This window comes from Carassius auratus, chromosome 37 (assembly GCF_003368295.1).
Source record: "Carassius auratus strain Wakin chromosome 37, ASM336829v1, whole genome shotgun sequence".
Taxonomy (NCBI): domain Eukaryota; kingdom Metazoa; phylum Chordata; class Actinopteri; order Cypriniformes; family Cyprinidae; genus Carassius; species Carassius auratus.
In genome coordinates this window covers 2474976-2499975 of record NC_039279.1, presented here as the reverse complement: position 1 = coordinate 2499975, position 25000 = coordinate 2474976, and the positions used below count along the sequence as shown (strand labels likewise).

The 25000-nt window shown below is 40.0% G+C and overlaps 1 protein-coding gene and 1 long non-coding RNA gene across 2 annotated transcripts in view; one reads left to right on the top strand and one right to left on the bottom strand.

Annotated features, from left to right (window-relative positions):
- The window catches only part of LOC113055892 (uncharacterized), a 2812-nt gene extending 310 nt beyond the window's left edge, over window positions 1-2502 (top strand). The window contains exons 2-3 of the long non-coding RNA XR_003277607.1: window positions 506-650; window positions 1677-2502. This is a non-coding gene — a long non-coding RNA (uncharacterized LOC113055892). The remainder of the gene's footprint in view (window positions 1-505; window positions 651-1676) is intronic.
- Window positions 2503-14769: 12267 nt separating this feature from the next.
- Window positions 14770-18601, bottom strand: LOC113055889 (ras-related protein Rab-37-like). The gene is made up of 9 exons (XM_026222268.1): window positions 18437-18601; window positions 17419-17529; window positions 17290-17331; window positions 17145-17211; window positions 17012-17064; window positions 16583-16648; window positions 16433-16489; window positions 15848-15924; window positions 14770-15781 (listed from the first exon to the last, which is right to left on the bottom strand). The coding sequence occupies exons 1-9, from the start codon at window positions 18563-18565 to the stop codon at window positions 15676-15678; spliced, it is 708 nt and encodes a 235-aa protein (XP_026078053.1). The 5' UTR covers window positions 18566-18601; the 3' UTR covers window positions 14770-15675.
- Window positions 18602-25000: the final 6399 nt, after the last annotated feature.

The window sequence follows — 25000 nt, the reverse complement described above, 5'->3', positions numbered from 1 at the left end:
TAAACATGAGCAACATGAAGACTTTTGAAACTCATCTATAGAGGTCAAACAGAATAATAGTCTTGTGTTTGTATCAGAAGCATACACAGGGATTTATTTAACCCTAATAATTCTATTGGTTGTAATTATATATGTGCTAATAATTATTATGCATATATATTTATATAACTATTACTTACTGTATTTATGTGTTATGAATGAATAAGTGATAAATCAATATTTAAATCAATATTTGTTTTAGTAATAAAAACAAGCGTGCACTTACAATCCCAGCTCTCTGTTTATTTTGAAACGACTGATAAGTTCTGTTTAAACTCTTGAGCTGTGTATTTTTGCATGCAAACGCCACTGACTTAAACTGAAGTTAATGATCACGAGTTCTAACACTCTGCGATGTGATCTGAAATCAGCAGTCATTCACCTGTGCTCCAGTCACGCGCCGATGATCGTCTGATCTCACATGAATTCTTCTGAACTGCTGAAGCTTGCGCTGTTTTCTTAACAGAGGCTCGACGTCTGAGACGCAGAAGGATCCGAGCGTCTGTCTGCTGACCTCATGTTATTTCTGTTCTGTTTCTTATGCAACGAACGAGCAGAAGCAGCACTCCAGGAGACTGAAGGACGCTGCTGGAGGTCAAAGGTCAAACCAGGTGGAAACAGAAGAGAACTCTCAGCATTGACATCTATCCATCCATCTATCTATATATTTTAATTATAATTATTTATTATATTGTCAATAAATCTGTAAATATATTATTTAATATATTAAACATTACATATTATTAATATGATTTATATTATTAATTTTAATTATTATTTACTGTGTTGTAAAAAAATAAATCTGAGAATAATCAAATTAAAAATATTTAATATTTTTTTTTCATTAATGATATTTTATACTATGGTATCTAGTGGTTAAAAAAACAGTAGCAAAGTATTTTTGCATCATGATTATCAGGATGATGACAAATTTACTAACAACCAATAAAATCATGACCAGTTTGCAATTAGTTTCAATGCAGTTTATACAGTATATATATATATTTGAAGTATAGTCTCAGTAAACTACTAGATTACATGTGTTAGTATCTGCTGTTTCTTTATTTTTCTTCACTTGTGTTTTTTTGGGAAATTCTGTGTACTAGCGCCCTCTACAGTATAACAATGAAAACACAGATTCTAGGAGTACAGCTCAAATAAATTTGGAATTTTTGTAAGTATAAGTCAAGTATACTTAAAAAGTATTTTTCTGAGGAGTACATAAAGCCCATTTCTGAGAAGTACATAAAAAGTAAACTAAAAGATACGTTCCTATTTGTAGATTAAAAGAAGTATACTAATAGCACACTTGAATAAACGTCTTTTTCATAAGGGTTGCTTATTATTATTATTATATATATAACCCCCAAAAGTTATACTTTTAGCAAATGAAAAGGCCCTTTAAGAGTGAAATTAATAAGCCTCAAGCTGAAAGAACAGCCTCTCAAGAGCTGTCAATCAATAAATGTCAAAACAAAGTAACTTGCAATAGTTATCTGAAAAAGTGCAATTAATTTAAAAGTAATGCATGACTTAAAGCATAATCTGATTACCCCCAACCCAGCATTGGTGTTTCCTGCATGAATGTTACTCATCAGGAGTGTGGAGTGTGTTTTTATTGTTGTCTCTGTCCACAGACGAACCGCTCTATTGTTGCGGCCGAAGAAAAAGCCTTTCATTTGAAGAACCTTGACTCACACTGCTTCCATGAGAGCTGTTATCATAGGCAGAGCTCTACAGGAAACTCTGTTTATCACTTCCTTTCAGTCGTAGTTTGTTTAGGGCTTCGTTGTGTGATCAGATTGCAGAGAGAGAGCGACGCATCGGAGGAGAACACCCACAGGAGCTGCTATCAGCCGCCGCATATGTCTGTGTGTATGAAAACACGCTCTATCACAGGACGACAGATCGCTCGCTGTCTCGTTCAACTACAGCTTTTTGTAGAGTGTGAGGGATTTGGAAAGAGGGGAGCGTTTCACTTCTGCTTTCTAAATGAGCTGAGAGCATTCAGCCAAGACACGGTCATTTCAGAACGGAGGAGAGGTACATCGTTGCACACTCAAACAGAGAGCGTTCAGAGAAGTGATCCGTCTGTCTGCGAGTGTGTGTGTGTGTGTGTGTGTGTGTGTGGCTGCATATAGTGCATTGTCAGTGCAGATATATGGGCACTTAATGACACAACACAGAAAAGCAGAACAGACAATTGGACCCGTTTTAATCATCTGATAAATTTCCTTTTCGGACTGATGCAACATGTGGGTAATTAAAAGAAATAAACGAGGAATTCTTCATTAGAGAGCAGCTTCATTCGTGTCAATGGCTGCTGCTCGGCTGGAGCAGGACCCGCTGGAAACAGGGACAGAGCCATGGGACTTTCTGAGCCAATCAGCTGAGGCGTTAATGTCATGTGACTGTTCACTCTGCACCCCTCTCAAAGTTGTAAATAAAACCAGGATTATTGGAGCATGTTTCATTTTTTATGTTTATGTTTAACTCAATGTGTTACTTGACATTACTTTGTATTTATTTGTTAAATTTACTAGCATTTTCTGAGTGAACAAGATGCACCAATTTTATTCATTTATTTAGAGAAAAATAAATGTATTTCTGTTTGTGTCACGTGACCATGGGACGAAAACAGCAAATAATTCCAGAAAGCACGAGAAACTTTATAAAAATACTAATAACTGGTCTTTAGCGCCAAACCACAGGAATAAGGTGCACTGTGAAATTTATTTTTCAAGTACGTTTTATGAGAAAAGACAATTTCAGACTTACTACTTCAAAATATCATGTTTAATTCAATGTTACTTGCTGGTTCTTTGTTATAATTTGTGAAATTTACTTGCACTTTAAAAATTGTTTAAAATTAAATCCTTCATTTTTTGGGGGTGTAAATTAGAACTTTAGTGTACATTGAAAAAAATATTAATCTTTTTCCATCATGTGATCCTTTAGCATCATGCAGAGAATAACAGCAGAGATATCATCAAAAAGCAGATCTGAGACTGTTATACAATAAACATCTTTCACTAATAAACATCCTTAAATGTAAGTGAAAATGATAATGACAGCTGTGGTCAAAGATTGATGTGAAATGTAAAGGCTGTAGGCCAGACAGTTTCTGAATATATGAATATATCTCGCTCTATACTGGTCATCTGTGGTCAGCAGTATCACTTCATCAGTCACTTTGAAAGTGATAAATCCAAAATTACATTCTTAAAATCCAGCTGGCTCCTTCGAATGGCCATCAACAGAGAAACAAGATTTTAAAACAATATGCACAATCTGTAAGTGCATATTTACAATCATGCATTTGGCAGATGCTTTCATCCAAAGTGATTTCCATTGCATTAAAGGTATTTTTTCAGTTCTTGCATTCTCTGGCAGTCAAACCCTTGTTGTTTCTAGCATGCATTGTGTGTGTGTGTGTGTGTGTGTGTGTGTGTGTGTGTGTGTGTGTCCAGCAGCACTTGAGTTCAGACTCCAGGGAAGCATCTCAAGGTCGAGGCCTGTCAGTCGCCAGATCTCTGCGGGTGAGCTCAAATTAGGGCACTACCTAAACAAATCAGGAGGTTTTTCTAACACGATAAGCTATTCTTTCACATGTATGCAGAGTTTCAAAGGTGAACTATTGATCGTGATGAGTAAACCAAGCCAACTTCATCACACCCACTAATCTAATCAGAGGATTGACAGAGAACACAGTTAACTCCAAAATAAACGCCGTGCAAACACAGCCTTCAGACTGATAGAGACTCGGCTCGGTCTTTAGATGAGCTTCGAATGAATCGATTCGATCGGACTCGCTGTCTACGAGCCTCATGAATATTAATGACGCGACGGCCGATTCACCTACCCGATTGGCTGGTACGATACACGTTGTTTTGAATATTAATAACCTTAATATGAATTGAGCTGAAACTGGTCAGCTGGAGACGGCGAGAGAGTTTAATGTTCAGACACAGGAAGCAGTAAAAGTCGGACAGGAAGTGGTGAGGATGACACGTGGCGTCCTTGTCAGTCTGTGAGCACGACACATGCACGTGTGCGTTTTCAATTGTATAAAGAACACTACGATGAAGACAGGAGGGAAAATCCGAGGGTTCATACATTGCCAAACAAACCAAAAATAATTCCAAAAAAAACACTTACATCAAATCATTTTAAATAATGAATGAATACATACTTATATCCATATATAGGCTATCCTTATACGTAAATCAGATAAAAAGTAAATAGACATGGAGAAATCAGATACAAAAATCACTTACTTAAAATACCTGTTCTATAAATAAGTAAAATAAAAAAATGTTGCCAAAAACCAATTACCTAAATACATAAGCAAAAAAAAATAGAAAACAGGTGCAAAAATAAAATAGGCTACCCATCCTCTTAAAGTATATATAAATACATAAACAAAATGATCAAAATGATAGCATACAGCCTGAGTTTCTTCTATAGATCCTAATATTTCTTTGACAGTGAGACAAAAGCTTCTTTATGCAGAACCGACATTATAACACCGTACGGACCTGGTGCCTAAGGTCTTCTTTACAATCATTGTCGATTAATACCAAAATATCATTAGCAACATATAAATCAGCGTCACTAACAAAAAACAAAAACCCTTGGTATTATGGTATAATGGTATTTATTTTCTGTATGACCATCATTGTACTTAAAAATGACCAGAAATACTCAGTTTAACCATCTGATGAACCATTTCTGTCTGAATGACTGTGTGTGTGTGTGTGTGTGTTTATGAGTATGAGTGTGTGTGTGTGTGTGTGTTTATGAGTATGAGTGTGTGTGTGTGTGTGTTTATGAGTATGAGTGTGTGTGAGTGTGTGTGTGTGTGTGTGTTTATAAGTATGAGTGTGTGTGTATGTGTGTGTGTGTGTGTGTGTGTGTGTGTGTATATGTGTGAGATCACTGACCTCAGAGGTGAGAGTCAGCAGAAACACACAATACAGCTCGGCCTGCTGCTGTTCCTGCTCTTCACACACATATCCGTTACAGATGTGAGACATGGTGACCCGCCGCCGTGAGGAAACACTATTGTTCACACAAGAGTCTGATGAACAGCATCAGATGAGCGGGAAATCACAGCAGCAGAAGCCCAGAACAATTGCTCTGCTCTTACTGAGACATTCATGACCGACGCTCTATTGTTCTGAAAGCTGGATTGTTTCACAACATTTAGACTCCATTTATGAGGAATTAAATCATAGGTCTGATAAGCAATTAGACAGGTAGCTAGATCTTCTTTTATTGATTCTTCTTATTTATGAAAGATAACTCTATGGTTCATATAGAAACTAATGGGATTATAGGCAATGAGCTCTGAATTATGACTTTGGCGACACCGCGTGGTGAAAGAATGCGCTGCACTTCCAAAATTAAGCGCTTTCCGCGAACTACGTATTAAATTAAAATAATTTAACAAATGATTGATTTTTCCGTTCAAAAGTTAAGGTAGTGTTAAAAACTGTTATATGTCTATATATATATATATATATATATATATATATATATATATACACTCTAAAAACTGCTGGGTTGAAAACAACCCAATTTGGGTTATTTTGACAACCCAGCGCTGGGTCAAAAAGGGACGAACCCAGCGCTGGGTTGTTTTAACCCAACCAGTTGGGTTATCATATTTAACCCAGCCTGCTGGGTTGCCTTTTTTATGGTTTAAAATGACTATATTGCAGGGTTTAAAAAAACAGAGCGGGTGTTTTTTTTATCACTGTATTTCAGAAGGAAAACTACTGTATTTAGAAAATGTTCGATATCATTTCGCATGTGCTTGATAAGGCAGCGTTTGATTGCTCAGCACCGCTCTGCAGCCGATACCGGAGAAACCTACCTCTCCCGCTCTTAGCGCCTCCTGCTGGCAGAACATAAACTCGCAGAGTGCAGCCATGTGGGGAAACAATGCATTTCTACGTTAAAATTAACCCAAATTGAGCTAGGCATTAAACCTACAAATGTTGTTCATTTTAAATATCACTTTTACACACAAATAATAATTACCAAAAGGAAAATATTTATTAAAAACAAGAGAAAAGTCAAAAAATAACATGTTAGAAGAAATGCAGAAAAGGATGGCATTAACAGCTACAGAGTTCATAAACAAAGCATTGAACATTTGATGAATATAACTTAAGATCAAATTGGACTTTGTTCAATTGTATAAAAATATACGAAAACACATACAACAAATTTACAATTAGTTTTTTTTCCAACTATTCTGGCATGACAGTACACAAATAAATCACAACATTAACTTTGATATTATAACCTTCAACAGACGCATGTGTGTGTGTGTGTGTGTGTGTGAAAGAATGTTAGCAGGTGTATGAATGACAGAGTGTAAACTCTTCTACTAAACAACGCAGAAAAAGCATTTAACTTTTTTTTTTTAACAAATTATACACTTACAGTTTGTTTCATAGTCCATGAATACAGATCATGCATCACGGTCAATTTTCATGATCTCTTTAGCATAACTGATGTAATCATGAAGAAACCCCATCAGCACAGCATGTGACATCTTCTACATCATCCAGGGCAGCGTCCTCCTTTAAAACCACTGCTGTTTAGGGGAAAGAAGGTTCTCCTCTCTGACCAGCATTCATCCCAGTCACCGCCTGCTCTTCATCAGTGGCCTAAGAGAAACACATTTGAAAAAATTAAACATTTAATTAAACTATCCATTTTCAGGTAGAGGTGTATTCACATCCGTAAGGATAGGTAAATAATCGGTTTTAAAGTTTCAACACTTTGTGCGGTTGTTTAATGTCTCAGTCCACCACAGCTCTCATGAAGTCTATAATGGCAGCACTAGTGTGAGGACATGCGATATTGTTTGAATAAATATTGCTTTCAGAAAGCTTCTTTACTGAAACATTAAAACAGACATGACATTCACATACCTCACAATATTCATGTACGTGGAGGGCTGCTCTTCAAACCATTAGTTCACCAAATAATTAAAATGTTCATAATTTACTCTCCTCATGTTTTTCCAGACCCATACAAACCCTGTTCATTTTTTGGAAAACATATGAATATATTTAATATTCTCTTTTTGTGTCCTCCATTGCTGGTCTGGGAGACCAATATTTTATTTTGAACATACATGTTTGCTATCATATAATTTAAGATGTATTCATATATAAATATCAGAATTTACTTCTACAATAACTCTATATTTATGAAGCTTGAAAATACAGATTATCTAAACTATAAATGGATTAACAAATATTATGAGAAAACTAAAAATATATTAATTTATGTTGTAAAGACAGACAAAAGTCTTATAGGTTTGGAATGACTTGAGGGCAAGTAAATGATTTTTTGTGTGAACTTTACCTCTAAGAGCGCAGACCAAGAATAATGACTCTCCAAATCAGACAACTCCAAAGTTGGTTTGAGTTCTGCAATAAAAAACACAGACATCAATGGTCTTAATGAAATGAGCACGTAATCACACTGTTGTTGCATCAAAATGTGAAGTAAACTGGCAGGAGACAACAAAAAAATTTATTTTCTAAAAATAACTTACATAAAATCTCAAGGGAATGATGCTCTCCCATGTCTCTTGCTTTTAACATCTACAAAAACAAAAAACAAACATTATTTTACTCTTAGTAAAACACAACAACTGATAACATGAAATTATGAAGTTTACTTGCCTTAAACGATCTTTCCCTCTCTTCAGAAGAAGCTGAGAAAACCACCTCCTCACACAAGCAGACTTGTGTGTCCTTAACTGCAGTTAGTTTGAGTTCTGCAAAGAGGGGCATCAATGGTTTCAATAAAAATATTAACATATACATACATATATATATAAAATCACACTGTTTTTGCATCAACATGTGAAGTTGACAGGCAGGACACAACAGAAACATTAATTTTCTAAAAAAAAAAAAAGTAATTATAATTTAACTTACATCAGTCTCAAAAGAATGAAGTTATCTTGTCTCTGGATTTCAACATCTAAAAAAACACACACATTATTTTAGTCTTAGTAAAAATAAAGATAACTTGATGTTATTCTGAAGTTCCCTCTCGAGGCGGTAACTCAACATTACGTCAGCTAAGACGTATATGGGAACTCTTCCCTTCTCCACTTTCACTGAAATCTTATTGGCTAACGCCAGCTGGGGACAGCTGGCCAATTGACGCGAAGCATGCAAATACTGGCGGGTAAGCGTGCAGTATAAAATACATGGGCGCGAAAATTACGTCAGAATCTCTTTCTTCACGCTAGAAGTCTTATCTTAGTCATCGTGGAAGTTGCAATAGAGGACTACTCACCCTGTTTTTCCTCTCCGCATCCGATGGCTGCTAATGCTAGATTCGGACCTTCACCAGTTCTGTGTGACCTGCTATGGGATTCTCACACGGACAACACTTGCGCCCACTGTACCGAGAAAAACTGCCAGTGCGCGCCCTCAGAGCCAGAGTGGCTCGGAGGACGGCGGGAATGAGGCCCACTGCCGCCAGCGAGCCGCTGGTGGGCCCTCCACCGCCCGAAGACGAGTTTGACGTCGGCGTGGTGGACTATAGCTTCCGCGTCCTCTTCGGAGCTGGCGAGGAAAACGACTTCATGTCGCTTCGACGTCGAAAAAGGTTTGGGCCTCTCAGTGGGACCGCCCCGACCAAGAGGGCCCTGAGACCTCCAGGAGAAGCTCGTCAGGGTCTTCGGAAAGGTCGTCACGGAGCTGAGTCTCGCTTGCAACGCACATGACGAACCTGTGATAGGTAACTAGACTCGTGGCTCCTCCAGTCGAGCTGCTACCAGATGGCATTTAAGCATGCAAGAGCTCGTGGTGAAATCGTGGGCTGCACCCCAATCGGCGCGCACCCACTCTGCTATGGCCTTCTGCTACGAAGGCCATATCACGCACGTGGACGGAAACCCTGCCCCCCCCCCCCCCCCGTCTAGGAGACTGTTACCACACACCTGTGCTCGTCTCCCTCTGCTTTTGGTCCGGACCACAGTCTAGAAAGAGCGAGTGCAGCTTCTGCTCTTTGCCAGGGCAATACTCAAGGTGTTTCAGGCAAACGGCGGCACAGTAGCGCTGACGTCATCAGGATCTGCACGCGGCAACTGATCTCGCGCTGATTGCTATTAAGCGCTCTGCTCAGCTGTTTCACGGAGCTCATGGTCATCTTTACAGGCACCTATGGCTTACCCTAGCTGTCCTGAAAGACGCGGACCGTAGGCCGCTCCTAAACGTTCCAGTTGCTCCCTCCGGCCTCTTTGGTGACGTCATGGAGCTATTCTCAGAGACGCAGAAAGCGCGCCAAAGTATGAGCCATGTGATACCCCGTCGCTCACCCCAGTCTTCTTCTGCGAGATTCTTATGCACCTGGCCAGGCTCTAAAACCAGCTAAAATAACCCGCAGTGGCACCCCTCTCTGAACCGGACGCTCGTTTCTGCCGAAACCAGCAGTGGTAAGAGCCTGGAAGGTAACGTCAGGGTCAGTTGAGGACCCCGCGCTGCGAGAGACCCAGCGCGCCATACGAGCCGTCTCCCTGACGGTGAAAGAGTGACTGAGCGGGAGGCCCCGCCCCCAAGCGCCATGTTCATATGCATCATATCCCCCATTTCCTTCGGGCGACGATTGCTATGTCTGTTTGAATGCTGTTTGTGTGAGTTCCACAATAAAAGCAGGTATACAATTAGCGAAAGAGCTTTACTTCCTCTTACACTCATCTCTGTGTCACTCGCCCTGTCTCAGAACAGTGCAGAGCCACAACCCATGATTATACTGGCCTCGCGAGAGTGCCAACACCACATGAACACGGTGTCACCCTCAATGTTCAGATGCATCATGTCCCCCATGTTTCTTCGGGCGACGATTGCTATATGTCTGTTTGAATGCTGTTTGTGTGAGTTCCACAATAAAAGCATGTTACAATCAACAAAAGAGCTTTACTTCCTCTTACACTCATCTCTGTGTCACTCGCCCTGTCTCAGAACAGTGCAGAGCCACAACCTATTATTATAATGGCCTCGCGAAGGAGCGAGAGTGCCAACACCACAAAGACGCATGCATCATGTCCCCCACATCACTATGGGTGACGATTGCTATATGTGTTTAAATGATGTTTTTGTGAGTAAAAATTGTACTAAAAAAGCATATATACAAATTCTTGCACCCAACGTTGTGTCACTCGCCCTGTCTCAAACAGCGCAGAGCCACAGTCCATGATTATAATTGCCTCATGATGGCGCAAGAGTGTCACACCATTTAGCGACGCGCCCGCCCTCCCGCCAGTGCTTCCAGCCTCGCGGGGGCGGGGCCCTAATTAAAATAAGCCATCAGTGGCTGTAGTGGTAACGCGTCCGCCGTGTCATCTCATGGACGGTAAGAGGGCTATCCCGGGCGTTTCACCGTGGATACTGGGAATAATTCACGACGGATATTCTGTCCATTTCAAACGCAGACCTCCCCGCTTCAATGGCGTGGTCCCGTCACTGACTTTGCCCCAAAACCGTCCTGTTCTGCGACAGGAAGTTCTCAGTCTGCTCGAGAGAGAGCGATAGAGCAAAATTTCCCCTCAGATCGAGCGGAATGCGCATGTTGAATTATCTGGACGATTGGCTGATTTTAGCCCACTCAAGAGATGTGCTATCAGTCACGTGGAAACAATGCTTCGCCATTTGGATACGCTGGGACTGCGTGTGAATAAGCAGAAGAGCGTGTTTTTACGAGTCGGACTGTAACATATCTGGGAATATGTTTGGACTCGATGGCGATACAAGCCCATCTCTCTCTAGAGCATTTCATCGACTCTGCGCTGTTTCTGACTGGGCAGGTCGTTTGCACTGAGGGAATTTCAGAGGCTTCTGGGACTGATGGCGGCGGCTTCTTCAGTGTGCCATCTGGGTCTGCTACATTGCGGCCGCTACAGTTTTGGCTGTAACTCGAGTTCCGCCGAGGGCGTGGTCTTCGGTCCACAAGCACTTACGGTCATTCACAGTTGCGTCAGCACTCTGAGACCGTGGAACAGCCCGGATATGTTCAGCCCAGGAGTTCTTTTCTCTGCGAACGCGATCTAGGCCGGGGAGCAGTGCGTCTGGGCCTGTGGTCGGAGTCACAGAGAAGGTGACACATAAACCGTTTGGAATAATGGAAGCGGTGTCCTAATATCCCTGCAAGCCTTTCGGTCGAGATTGGAGCGGAAACATGTACTGATTCAAACCGACAACACGTCTGTGGTCTCGTACATAAATCGCCAGGGCGGCGTGCGCTCCAGAGCTCTATTCAAACAGGCAGCGAGTTTCCTGTTGTGGGCGGACCGACACTTAATCTCCATAGGAGCGTCGCACATCCCCGGTACTTTGAACCGTGGAGTGAGCATGCTTTTGAGGAACGGGATTCCTCAAGGAGATGTTGGCTTCACCCAAGATCAGATCTAATGATTTGGGAGGGAGGAAGTGGATTTGTTTGCCACGAGCGAGAACACGTTTGCTATCTCACTCCCCCCTGCTGGGAGATGCTCTGACATCGCGCTGGCCGGAAGCCAGGCTTACACATTCCCTCCTGTGAAGATTCTGCCTGTGTTGTGCAAAATCAGGGAGGAGAAAGCATCAGTTATACTCGTGGCTCCGAACTGGCCGAATCAGCCCTGGTTCGCGGACCTGAGAGAGTTACTGATGGCTCCCCCATGGCGAATCCCCCTCAAGCAGGACCTGCTGTCTCAGGCGAATGGCACAATATAGCACCCCAGCCCCGAGCTGTGGAACCTTCATGTGTGGCCGCTGCGGGGACCCTAATGAGCGGGACTCTCTGCACTGACGAGTGCTAAACACACTTACTGAGACGCGAGCATCATCAAACATTCGCTGCTACGCGCAGAAGTGGTGAGTTTTCACAAAATGGTGCGAGAACATTTATATTGACCCGGGGACCTGTTCCGTGTCGGATGTTTTGCGCTTTCTACAGCACAGTTGGATAGCGGGAGTTTGAAACCATCCACGCTGAAGGTGTATGTGACCGCTATTGCCGCTTTCGTTCCCCGGTTACGGGTAACGTTAAACGATCGGTAAGCACGCTCTGGTATTCAGTTTTCTCAGGGGAGCAAGTAGATTGTGTACTTCATGGCCGCCCTCCGTGCCGCCGTGCGATTTCGCTCTAGTTTTGAGGGCTCTATCTCTTATTACCGTTCGAGCCATTAGCTTCGATTGCGGTTAAGGAGCTTCCCTGAAGACTGCCTTGCCTCTTGCTCTCGCCTCAGCGAAGTGCCTTGGAGAATTTCGTGAGTGTTTGGTGAACGATATTTCATTGGTTTCGGGCCTGGCGACTGTAATGTCACTCTCCGGCCGAGACCGGATTTCGTTTCGAAGTCACTCAATACACCGTTTTGTTTCCCTGCCCGCCTTATCTGTTGAGCCGTCAGCCTCGCGCGACGCTGATACTCAGAGCGCCGGGCCCCTGTTAGGGTTTTACGGATGTATATGAATTGCTCGGCCGCCTTTCGTCAGTCGGACCAGCTGTTCGTGTGCTTGGTGGATGTAATAAGGGACGTGCTGTTTCTAACAGAGACTTTCTCACTGGATCGTGGACGCTATCAAATGCCAGGGGAAGGATTACCCCCTCAACATCAGAGCTCATTCTGCGAGGACATTATAAATGCTTCCTGATGGGCCTGGTCTAGAGGTATGTCTGTCCAGTATTTATGTTTTGCTGCTGGCTGGTCTTCCCAGAACACAATAGCCAGGTTTTACAAGCTGGATGTACCCTCTGTAGCGTCACATGTTTTTCGGTGAGTTAAGTTTTATTCATTAAAGCTGTTATACCAGCTATACAGTAGTTACCATGGCTGCTAACTCTGTGTTATGGTTTAAATGGTTTATGCAGCAGTCACCGCAAACGCCGTCGACTCTGTTTAACTCTAATGCTTGAGTGCTTATTGCTTTGTGTCTGCCCTGGTTAGTGCAGATTTCGATATATTGCTTGAAGTTATGCATATTTTGTTAGGGTCGGAGCAGATGTCTCATTGGCCTAGTTCCTCCTATCAGATGAAAGCACTCTTAGCGACACGGCCATTGGCTAGAACTGTACTGCTTGTGTGAGGGTGATTGACTCCGTTCAGGGCTTATCTTCACTGCTCTCACGGCGGGATTTTATACAGTTCCCATATACGTCTTAGCTGACGTAATGTTGAGTTACCGCCTCGAGAGGGAACGTCTCCGGTTACTATCGTAACCTCGGTTCCCTGAGAGGCGGGAACGAGACATTACGTTAGCCGCCGTGGTCGCTGTTTGATCAGCTGTGCTAGCGTTCAGTCGTGATTCTGACGTAATTTTCGCGCCCATGTATTTTATACTGCACGCTTACCCGCCAGTATTTGCATGCTTCGCGTCAATTGGCCAGCTGTCCCCAGCTGGCGTTAGCCAATAAGATTTCAGTGAAAGTGGAGAAGGGAAGAGTTCCCATATACGTCTTAGCTGACGTAATGTCTCGTTCCCGCCTCTCAGGGAACCGAGGTTACGATAGTAACCGGAGACTTTTACTCTCCTTAAACCGTCTGTCCCTCTCTTCAGAAGAACACCTCCTCCTCATCCTCACACAGGTCTGTGACTCCTCACACAAACAGCTTCTGTGTCTTTAACTCTCAGCGCGAGGACAATGAAGACAGGAGCTGGACAAGTCTGAAACATTACATGTAAAACATACTTTTAACAGTTACCACTTCAACAGCCTCTAAATAATTATGCTAGTCTTTACTACACAATGCCGTTTCCTTTAGGAGACAAACATACATTCAGTTTAACCGCGAAAAAAAAAAGACAAATTCACATGAGCGTAACCGTGACCATAACCGTCTGTTAACGCCTCAAAGAGAACAGATAATGTAAAATCTTATGTAAATATGACAAAATACATTCACACGTTATATTAAAAGTACATCCTCCGTTCAGTAACGTTACATGAGGCAGTTAAGACCTCCGTGTCCGAGGCGAAAACCGCGTCCGTTTTTTTTATATAACGTTAAGCTCCTTTGTTTCCGCCTTTCATAAAACCTTCCGCCTTTCATACAACCGGGTAAACAATAAAAGATAACTTTACATTTTGAATACTTAACGTTACTTACCATAGTCTTTCACTCGCTTCTCGCTTCTATCACGCTGAGAAAATGGCGGCTGCTCGCACTGGAGAGACGTACGATTTTGACGTGACGTGCGTGCTCTCCTTCACGTCCGCGTCCTCAACCCACCCCCGCTGGGTTAAAAAAGATAGTTATTTTCAACCCAAACTTGGGTTAAAACATCCCAAAGTCCTATCCAACGGCCTCAACCCAGCAGTTGGGTTGAAAAAACAACCCAGCGTTTTTTAGAGTGTATATATATATATATATATATATATATATATATATATATATATATATATATATATATATATATATATATATATATATATATATATATAATAGTTTATATATAAATTATTTTAAATATTTTTTTTTTCTTAAAAGTTTCTGTTTGTTTGTTATTATGCAAATTGTGTTGGTCATAATATTGCATTAACGATGACAAAAAATTACAATTATTCGTTTAAATCTCAAAAAACAGCAATTTTACCAGACTGTGTAGACTTTTCATATCCATAGTAAAAGACTAAAAAGTGATAATTCTTAATAAGAATGTTCTTTGATGTGTGAAAGAAGCACAATCAAACTAAGCATATAAAACATTTTAATAACAAAACACACGTCCATGAGAAACAGATACTTCAGGATTTACACAACAGATCTTTTATAAAGCATTTTACAGTCAAAACACAGGAGAAGTCCTGAGGACAGCTGACACAAAGACATCTGTTCTGATTTCAGCAAAACAGATGCAATACAAATCAGTTTTTGTGATAATAAAGTCTGATATAAACACAAACAGGCATAGATATACATACTCTCTCAATATGCATTTCCAAACTATATTTATAAATTCAATGCAAATAGTCATTCTGATCAGCTTAGCAGATAAATGCATATTTTCTTCATAGAGATTTGCAATATTTTCAAAGCGTCTGTCGGTGCATAATATTCCCAGATCCTGAGATTCAAACGCAGCATACACACACCAACAAAATGCAAATTAAGCACTCTAGTGACATTAATCTATTTAATATATATGACATTTATTGTGTAACATATAACCACTGGGAAAGGTTAGGCTGGTCAACTCCAGCAACTGGTAGATGTCAAAACAACAGCTTTCTGCCGCAAAAAACCTTCCTTCAGAGTCATTTAAAAGTAGCTGTGTTCTGGAACAAATTACAAGCAGCGTATAAAATCACAAATAATTCATTATATCATAGTAGATCTTCCACCAGTGCATGTTTTACCCCTAAATCACCTACTTTTTGAATACCGTCTGCATGCTACTCAAAAAAATCAGTCAAGCTTCAGTGCAGTGCTTCAAACATCACTGGCACTGATCTATAAAAAGATGAATATAAATCAGTGGGCAAGATGAGGACTTAGATGAGGTTTGTCCAAGAATATTTGTCCCTGAACAAAAACAAAACAAGTCATCCCTGAACATGAGGTGCACACAGCTCCATCTGCTGGTGGAGACAGGAGTGTTTCTGGTCTTCTAGTTTCTAGCTGAAGCCGCAGCAGCTGGAAGACTCTTTCTCCGGCTCCATCACGTCCTGAAGGTCAAACCTGGGCTCGATGGGCAGCTGGACCGAGCATCTCACCAGCTCTCTGTGCAGGACACAGCATTACATCACAATCTCTTCAGTTTTCTGAAGCATGCTGGGAGAAACTCACTTTGCCACCGTCACAAAGGCCTCGTCCACGTTGAGTCCGGTTTTGGCACTGGTCTCCAGGAAAATGACTCCATACTCCTGCCAAAACCATGTTTTAATATTTGGCTTCCCAAATCAACATTTGACCCACATTTGTTTACTAGTTTAAGCTGTACTATCTTATAATATACATACAGTAATATATAAACACACACCACAACTGATCAAAAGTTTGGAATAATTATGATTTTGTATTTTTATTTTTTAATCTATTGCATTTCTTTGATCAAAAATACAGTAAAAACAGTGAAATATTATTCTAATGTAAAACATCTGTTTCTGTGTAAATCTGTGTTAAAGTGTAATTTATTTCTGTGATGCTCCGCTGTATTTTCAGCATCATTCCTCCAGTCTTCAGTGTCACATGATCACATGTCACAAGGATTATAAGAGAGATTTAAGGCTTTGCATGACTTTTTGAGATCATTATTAACAAAACTCCCCATTATTTTCATGACCATGGGAACTAAAGTCGTCATAACCGTCCGTGATCGGATCTGAAACACTGGAATAAAACAGACGTCCATGATGACAGACTGAGACTCACTCTGGCCAGTTTCTCTCCCTCCTCTCGTCTGATGGCTCGAGCGCTGGCCATGTCTGACTGTAGAGAACACACACACACACACACACACTTACACTGCACGCTTGAGTTATGACTTATGTAACACAAGATCCAAGCTCAAAGTCTTCTCACCTTGTTGCCAAGCAACATGATGACCACATCATCCTGAGCATATTCATGGATCTCAGTAAGCCACGCCTACAACAAAACATCCAGCCAATCAGAAGCCTCCAATATTCTCTCCCTAGAGATCTAATAATCCAGATAACTTAAGTGGAATGATGTTAGATATTTGTTATGATAATCAGTTAAATGATGTTAGATAAACAACATACTAGCTGTTATAAACACAAACCACGATTTTAGATAAATTAAAGCCAAAAAAAAGCCTAGTTTCCTTAATGTTTTACTAGGTTAACTTGATGGATTAAAATAACTTAAGCTTTTAGGGAAATAAAAATTTTTCAGATGTATAAAAAAAAAAAAAAAAAAAAGATATATAAATATAAAAAATATAAAAAAATATATATAATTCCAAATATTAACAAAAAGAGTTTGTACCCGTGTGTTGTCGAAGGAGGATCTGCTGGTGATGTCATAGAGCAGGAGAAGTGCTGTGAGGTCAGCAATAAAACAGCCATCGATTAGAAGTGTGTGTGTGTGTGTGTGTGTGTGCGGGGGAATCGTCTCTCACCCTGAGCGTCTCTGTAGTACGCGTGTGTGACGCTCCGAAACCTCTCCTGTCCCGCCGTATCCCAGATCTGAGACAGAAGCTCACACAATGATCTGATTTCTCTCCTGTATCAGCCGCTTCAAGAGACAGAATCAGCATCACTCACCTGTAATCTCACCTTCTGCTCATCCACTGCGAGGACTTTATTCTGCCAACAGAGAAGACTTTACATCTATCAATCCATCTCTCATCCACCGGTGAACGGCTGATATTACTCGTTAACAGGGTGAATTACCGTGAATCCGATCCCCACCGTCGCAGAAAACGATCCAGGGATAAACTTGCCTTGATCGAACTGAACCAGCAGAGACGTCTTTCCCACTCCACTGTCTCCCACCAGGATGGTCTACGAGGGAAGAGGAACAAATGAGCGGCGTGCATTATTATATGCTCGTTTATGATCAGTGTGTCTCGGTGTGAAGTCACAGATAAGTGCTGGTGCTGATGGAGGTGTGCTGTTGCCATGACAACAGCCCAACCCCTTCCCCCAACAGGAAGAAGTTATCACGCTGTGGGTTTCATCAGTCATCAGGGGAAAAATGCATGGTTTCAACATTCAGACAGATATTTTAGCTTTACTATGAGTCCACTGTGACTGTCTTTATTTAGAGCAAAGACTTCTCGTTATATAACAGGCACTCGAATACAGAGAATAACAAACCCATCCAGAGACCCAAGGCTAAACACACATGCCTCTAATGTGTGTGTGTGTGTGTGTGTGTGTGTGTGCGCTGTACATTAACCACTGCAGCACTAATCTGCGAGCAACCTGACCCTAATGAGAAAGAGATATGATGATCAGATGTTATTACCACCATCACAAGTCATAACAGACTGTGATAGTTTGCATCAGGTACCACAACGTATTCATCATCATCACATATTATAACATTTTGTAATTATCACATAACACCATATAATCACACCATAACATGCTATAATCAGCATCATCAGAGATCATATAATCAGCATCATGAGATATCATAACACACTGTAATTATCAGCATCAAGTGATGCTCTGACTCATTCAAGACTGAATCTTTTGTGTGACAGAGTCTTGGGAAAAAATCTTTGATAAGAATCTTCTTTGAAATGAATAATGAATAAACAAACACAGAGAGATGAAACAAAATAGCAAAAAAAAAGCAAGCAGATGACTGAATATTCTGATCTCGTCAGACAGATGAGAGAAATATCAACAGCAGGAGACAAACATTCAGCGGTTGGTTTATTGACTGATCAATAACGATTACCTTGTGTGTTAAATCCTGATTATAAGCGACGCCCGCTGCGCTGATCTGATCCATCACGGAGCGCGCGCTCTCACGGGGCCGCGCTGCGCGTCTCCGCCGATGACGACACAACACAGAGACCCACGTCATACCGGTTCTGCACCTCCTTCATTGCATAAATATTACACCGATCATCGGAAAATCGCAAAGTGAACACCAAAATATAATTTCTGTTGACTGAATCTTTGAAAGAGTCTCTAATGCACTGAAATCTGGCAGCATTCTTTTAAATAATATTGTAATAAAGTTGATCAATTGTTCTATAGTTCTTGTGGCATTGAACAATACAAATAAAAACATAAAAACAAAGCGAACAAGAAAATTAGAGATTTATTATTATTATTATTATTATTATTATTATTATTAATATATACATACAACACATTGATGTTCACAATAGTTTAAAAAAACAGATAGGTTTTAATGTTGACCACTAGATGGAAGCACATATTAAAATAATAACAAGTGTTACTGATCACCTAGTTTCTGCTGACTAGTAAGTAAAAATTCATTTACTAGCTCTGTCCTTTCAAAACCACATGAACAAATAAGAAATGATGCAGAAAACAACAGTCAGTCTTTCCACGCAGTGAAGATGAAAGGACTTGAACTGTCCGGCAAAAAAATAGAAATAGACAAAACTAAAATATAAATCATCATTAAAAGAGTTCATATAACCTTCCAAGTCATCTAAAGTCACATGAACTTTATGTGATGAACATATGCAGACACTGCATTCTCTTTTATGCATTTGACAGAGCCTTTGGGCAGTGCACTCGTACTTTACTGTAGCTAGAATTGATGATTTCTCTGCATGTTCCAGGACAAGAGCTGCCAGTGTTTCTGCCTGAGGCCAGTAGGACACAATGTTCCACATCAGTCAGATGATTGACAGTTTGCTTTAAACACAGCTTGCTGTTAACCCCGTCTGAACCCAGATCTGCATCACAGCAGGACCTTATGACCTGATACAGGAGAGAGAGAGAGAGATGATGTCCTTCAGAAGCAGGTTAGGATTGGGTTTCTTTACTAGTATCTCTACTCTTCAAATCACAGGTTATCAGGAATAAACATTTACACATGCAACTAACATGCATGACCTAAAGACACATCAAAGCCACATCATCATCATCATCATCATCATCATCATCATCTTCTCCCTGGACTGGGCCTCAAGCAATCAAGCCTAGAACAGTGTATTTTCTACGATCTGACATTGTTCTCATAGTTTCCGAGCAGAGCAGCTCATGCAGACGTCTGCGGTCAAATCTGGAGGCAATTCTGAGCCTGAACTTGCTGCAATCAGCTGAAACCTGATGTAGATGGAATGTGTGGATGGCAGACGTGGAACCAACGCACAGAAATTGGAACTGCATTTCTGTTTGCATTGCCCACAGGGTATTTGCATGTGACTAAATGGCAGAAAACATTCATGTTAATATTTCTGGATTTGCACACTGGAACATGTGCAAACAAATCAAAGAAACCTCCATGAGCTCCTGTTTGGAGTGTGATGAATGTTTTTTACTGCAATGCAAATCATGCCAGGTGTGTGGATCTAGCACTGTTTCCTCTGTTTCAGCTGCAGGATTTTGTTTCCTGTCTAGATAAATATTAGACGCACAAACCAGCTTCATTCATGAGCTTTAATGTGGGACAAACCCAGGGTGTAAAAGTTTCACCTCAGACACACCTGACTGCCTCCTACTCACCGCACTGTCATACACACACACACACACACACACACACACACACACACACACACACATACACACACACACGTTTGGACTGTTTTTTGATCAGATATTAACACGGATTTCAAACAGGACAGCTTTTTCAGACCCAAACGGACTTGAAGGAGTGTGACTATTAATGATTTAAACTATATTTACCCATTAAAACCAACCAAGTTGAATAATTTTTTTTGTCTTTTATTAAACTTATTGGCTCTATGTCTGTGTTTTGAACTTAAAAGTTTCAGTATATCCTCCAAAAAAGTATTTTTCAAAGATGGAGAGAAGATCATTGGAGTACACTCTTTAAAACATACAATTTCAGCCTTTCAATCAAATTTAATTCGATGTGTTACATGCCATTTCTATGTAATTACTACTGCAAAATCTGACTTAGCACATAGATACAATCAAATTCCCTTTTGTTTTATATGTTCTAAGAATATATTTTTTTCTGAATGTCATCTGGACATTTTGTTTGTTTGTTTAAGGAAACATTCAATTATATCCTTTTGCAAACATTATTGAAATGTTACATTAGAATTTTCTCAAAACAAGTAGCAACTTTGATTACGAACATTCTAATCATTCTAATAACACAGAGCGAACATTCGAATCATGTTACTTGATACTAATAATGTTTGTTCATAACTTCAGAGAACCTCGTCATATTTCTTAGAACTTTCTCTGGGTACAAGCATTACAGATCACACACACAACGACATATATGTGTTATACATGTCATAAGAGTATATTCACAGTCTGCTGATAGCTGATAAACACTCGCTGATGTCCGTTGGAGCAGTGGGAGACTGATTGCTGTGGGAACAACAATGAACAATAGCTCTGTTTGCCCACGTCAGGACATTCCTGGACATTCCAGAACATTCCATTGTCTGATCTCTCACAGTCTGTTAACCCACCCGCTCTGTTTACCAGCCACAAGACTGAAACTCAAGACATAGATGAAGAAGAACCGGTCTTGCTTCAGTCTCTGCTCTGAGCTCATGCGTCCTCTCTCAGGTCAGCAGCGCTTCAACACACACAGGGGGAAAGCAGATCGTTTGTAAATGTGCGAGACCTTCCTGGCCCAGTTTCTCACAGAGATCTGCTCCAAGAACCAGAGAATCCTGGAGGCTTCTAGAAGACGGCACGCTGCTCTAAAGAGGCCAGGCACGTCTGGAATCTGCCGGCTTGCTGTGCATCAGATTCTCATGAGCTCAACGCTCTGGTTGGACCAGTTTTTCGAGTGTTTGTAGCATTCGAAGAGCTCAGGTCATAAAGAACACAGACACTCATTTCCTGTGCATGAAGGGATGGTCAGATTTCAGATGTGTGAGAACAGGTGGAAGAGAATGTTTAGGGTTTGACTGATGCATTTTATATGATTCAACAGTAATTATATTAATCCATCACAGTTTCGCTCAAGAAACCAGAGGACATTCTGTACATCCCTCAGGATCAGTGAATGGCTTACATCTAAATATTTTTTCCAGGTTTTCTATAATTGTGGGTAAAAAAAGGCCTGGAAAAGTTTTAATTTCTATAAGGAATATGAACAACTGAATCTTCCAATGAACCCCATTCCATTCCCTTAAAACAAGTTACTAACTAAATCTAGATAATACAATACAATAAAGCATGTAGAAAATAGATAGACAAAGAAAAAAATAACATTATAAATTTGCATTCTGTACACTCGTGGAAAATAAGATAGGCCTATAAAAATATCAAACAATCAGGAAATAGGACTTCAATACTTTTTAGCTTTCTATGTAGGCTAGTAACGAACAACATATAGCAAAATGTCTTGTGCTAAAAGACTGGAACCAAACCAAAAAACGACTGAACCGGAGAAATCACAAATCCTACTATTACGAAGGTCTATCTTATGAATATTCATTACGACGCAATGACGTTTTCATAGATATCCTGAGGCGTCCCTGTCCAATGAACCTCATTAATATTCATTACGCCAACCCTTCAACACAGCCGGACTCGTTCATTGGCAATCTGCGTAGCACCCGCCCACCAGCTTCAGGCGTTTATCCAATCGGTGAACCCCGCTTGACGCGCGTCACGTGATGTAATTAATATTCATGAGTCTGTAGTCAGTATCAGTGGCGAGCGCTCGGACGGTGGATGATGATCATAAAGTCTACAGTATGGTGAGTACAGCCAATTCTTCTGTACGATAATCTAACAGACAGATGAAATACAGATTGGTGTACTTTATGATCATGTTTTATATCGATGAGACAAAGTTATGGACTGTGACAGCGACAATGAAGCGGGTTTTCCCTCAGTTTCTGAAAGCCCAATGTTGGCTTCGACGAGACAGAAAGGTTATTCTGACTACTTTCACTTATTCTTCACCGTTGGTTTGTTATCAGTGACTATCTGAAGGTTTAAAGGTTCTCTTTATATCAATTCTGTCACCGACTGTTTACAGTAAACAGCTAAACTTCCTCATTAGTTCAGCATTAACTAATCACTGTTGACATTAACGGTCAGATGAAGTTTCGTTTAACCCTCGCTGTTCAAATGATCAAAGATATCCCATTATAAAAGCAAGAAACTGTTTAAAGAACGTTATTTTTTTTTAAAGGTAGTTTTATATATTTTATCTGTACAGACCCCTGTCTATAATTACTGTAAATGACTCTAATGATCTTTTTGCTTAATGTTTTTGTTTAGTCTCGTGTTTAATAGTGAAAATAGCTTCATAATAGCAATGAGTTTGAAGTCTTAGCTCATTCAGTGTAAACAGTTGATAAAGAAGCCATATATATATATATTTACAAGCTAAAGTAAAATAGTTGCACAAGTGCAGTTTTCTTTCCCGTGTTTACATTTCCTGTTGAAACAGGAAGTTTATCTTAACTGGTCAAGGTCGGTTGGTTATTGGTCTGGTATTCTTTGCCAAAGCCAAAACAATATTTAATAACCATGTTTAACAGAGGAATTCCTGGTGAAAACTAAAGAAACATCTCCGTCCGTTTGAGAATGACATCTGGAAAGTACTGAAGTTGCTCATATTACTGGACGAAAATATTAAAAGGTAGTTTTTAGGTAGTTTCTTTTATCTCACAGTTTAGACATTGTTTATAAGAAGAGCAAGATATAAACTCACAACTCTGCTTCGTTACAGAAACAAACAAAAAAACAGTTGTGAGACATAAACTGAGAATTCTGAGAGAAAAAGTCAAAAGAGTGAGAAATGAAGTCGTTAATTACCTTTATTTATCTCTTATTATTATTAATAATAACATTCTAAAGCGTCAAACAGTCCTGAACAACAGGAAGTGCTGTAGGAAGATGTTCAGTGTTCAAATAAAGGTGTGAGCGTTAGTTTATACAAGTTCAGAGCTCATGTGATTGTGTGATGAACACTGAAATACTGCCAAATAATACACGCACACTCCATGATAAACGTTGTCATGTGACTCCATTGCAGGTGAATGGATTATTTTGGAAATAACAGGTGATCTAGCATTGATGTCACACAAATGCACGTGAGTTTAAACCTGACAGGAGTTCAGTCAGACATTTATTGACCCAGTGACCTCGAATCAGCGGCGTTTCTGGGACGAATCACTGAATGAGGTTTGATCCTTAATGAAGTCTGTTTGATTAGACGAAGACGTTTCATTTCATCCTGTTAAATACAGTTGCCTTATTGGATTTTGGGGTTTACGACCGCATTATTGCATGCTGTTTTTTTGGAACCGATGACAAAGAAAGTTTGGGAATGCCTGGTTTAGTAAATAATGTCATATTTTCAGCTATGGACGTCATAATGGAGATTTACTTTTCATTTCGCTCTTAACAGTGCTGTTGAGTCTTTTATCTGTGATGTCAAATCTGGATTCTGGCTCTACCTGTTCGCAGGTGTTTGAACAGATCAGCTTCCCTGAGTGCTTCCTTACTGCTCCGGTGTCTACAGCCTCACTGGTGATGAAAGGGGGTGTTGTTTAGGCTTACAGATGTTAGTTCAATATTTGTATAAAAGTCTTCTAATATGATGGCCATGAAGCAGAAAGCTCTGGTTTCAGGCGTTTCCAGTGCTGATGGTGTGGGTGAAGCTCATGATGGTCAAACCACATCCGCTGCTCCTCCAGTCAGTCTATAAACAAACTCTCTCTCTCTCTGCTCTCTCATCACACACACACGCTCTGAGTGAAGGATGATGACATCATTTCCTGTGCAGCCACTTGTTGTTGATGTTGTTGTCGTCGCTCCTTTGGGAGCATCTCAGTGATTCTCAGGGAAGAATGCAGTGTGTGTGAGAGAATTTGTTTTTTTTTTTATCTTAATTTCTAGTAAATCTTTCATTAGTTTTTGTCATTTGTATTTTTTTTTTAATATTTAAATGTTATTCATTTTTATTTATGTTTTTGTTAAAAAAAGCTAAAAAACTTAATTTACATAAAGTTATACTAAATAAAAATGAGAAATAAAATATGTTTTTTTTCCCCAATATATTTATTTATTTTTATTTCAGTAACAACTTTTTACAATTTAGTTTTAGTCAACGATAACCCTTACTTTAGAGTTAGCTAGTGTATTCCATATCATTACAATAAATTAGTAAATTACAATAGTTATATAAATCTAAAATGTATTTCTTATGGAAGAAATCTGAGTGTATGAGAGAAAGAGAAATAAACAGTATTTTTCAGTGAGAAAATGACAGTAAAAATCTTAATTTTAAAATATTTAAATTTTAGATACTATTATAGTTTTTATTAATATTTCAAATTAGTATTTTCTTTCATCTTAATTGTAGTCA

Excerpts from the sequence above, each read along its gene's own strand:
- LOC113055889 (XM_026222268.1), bottom strand. The coding sequence starts at position 18,565 with ATGACGTGGGTCTCTGTGTTGTGTCGTCATCGGCGGAGACGCGCAGCG. Across the intron at positions 16,490-16,582 it reads TCATGTTGCTTGGCAACAAG|TCAGACATGGCCAGCGCTCG; the intron begins GTGAGAAGACTT and ends TGTTCTCTACAG. Across the intron at positions 15,782-15,847 it reads GCCTTTGTGACGGTGGCAAA|AGAGCTGGTGAGATGCTCGG; the intron begins GTGAGTTTCTCC and ends TGTCCTGCACAG.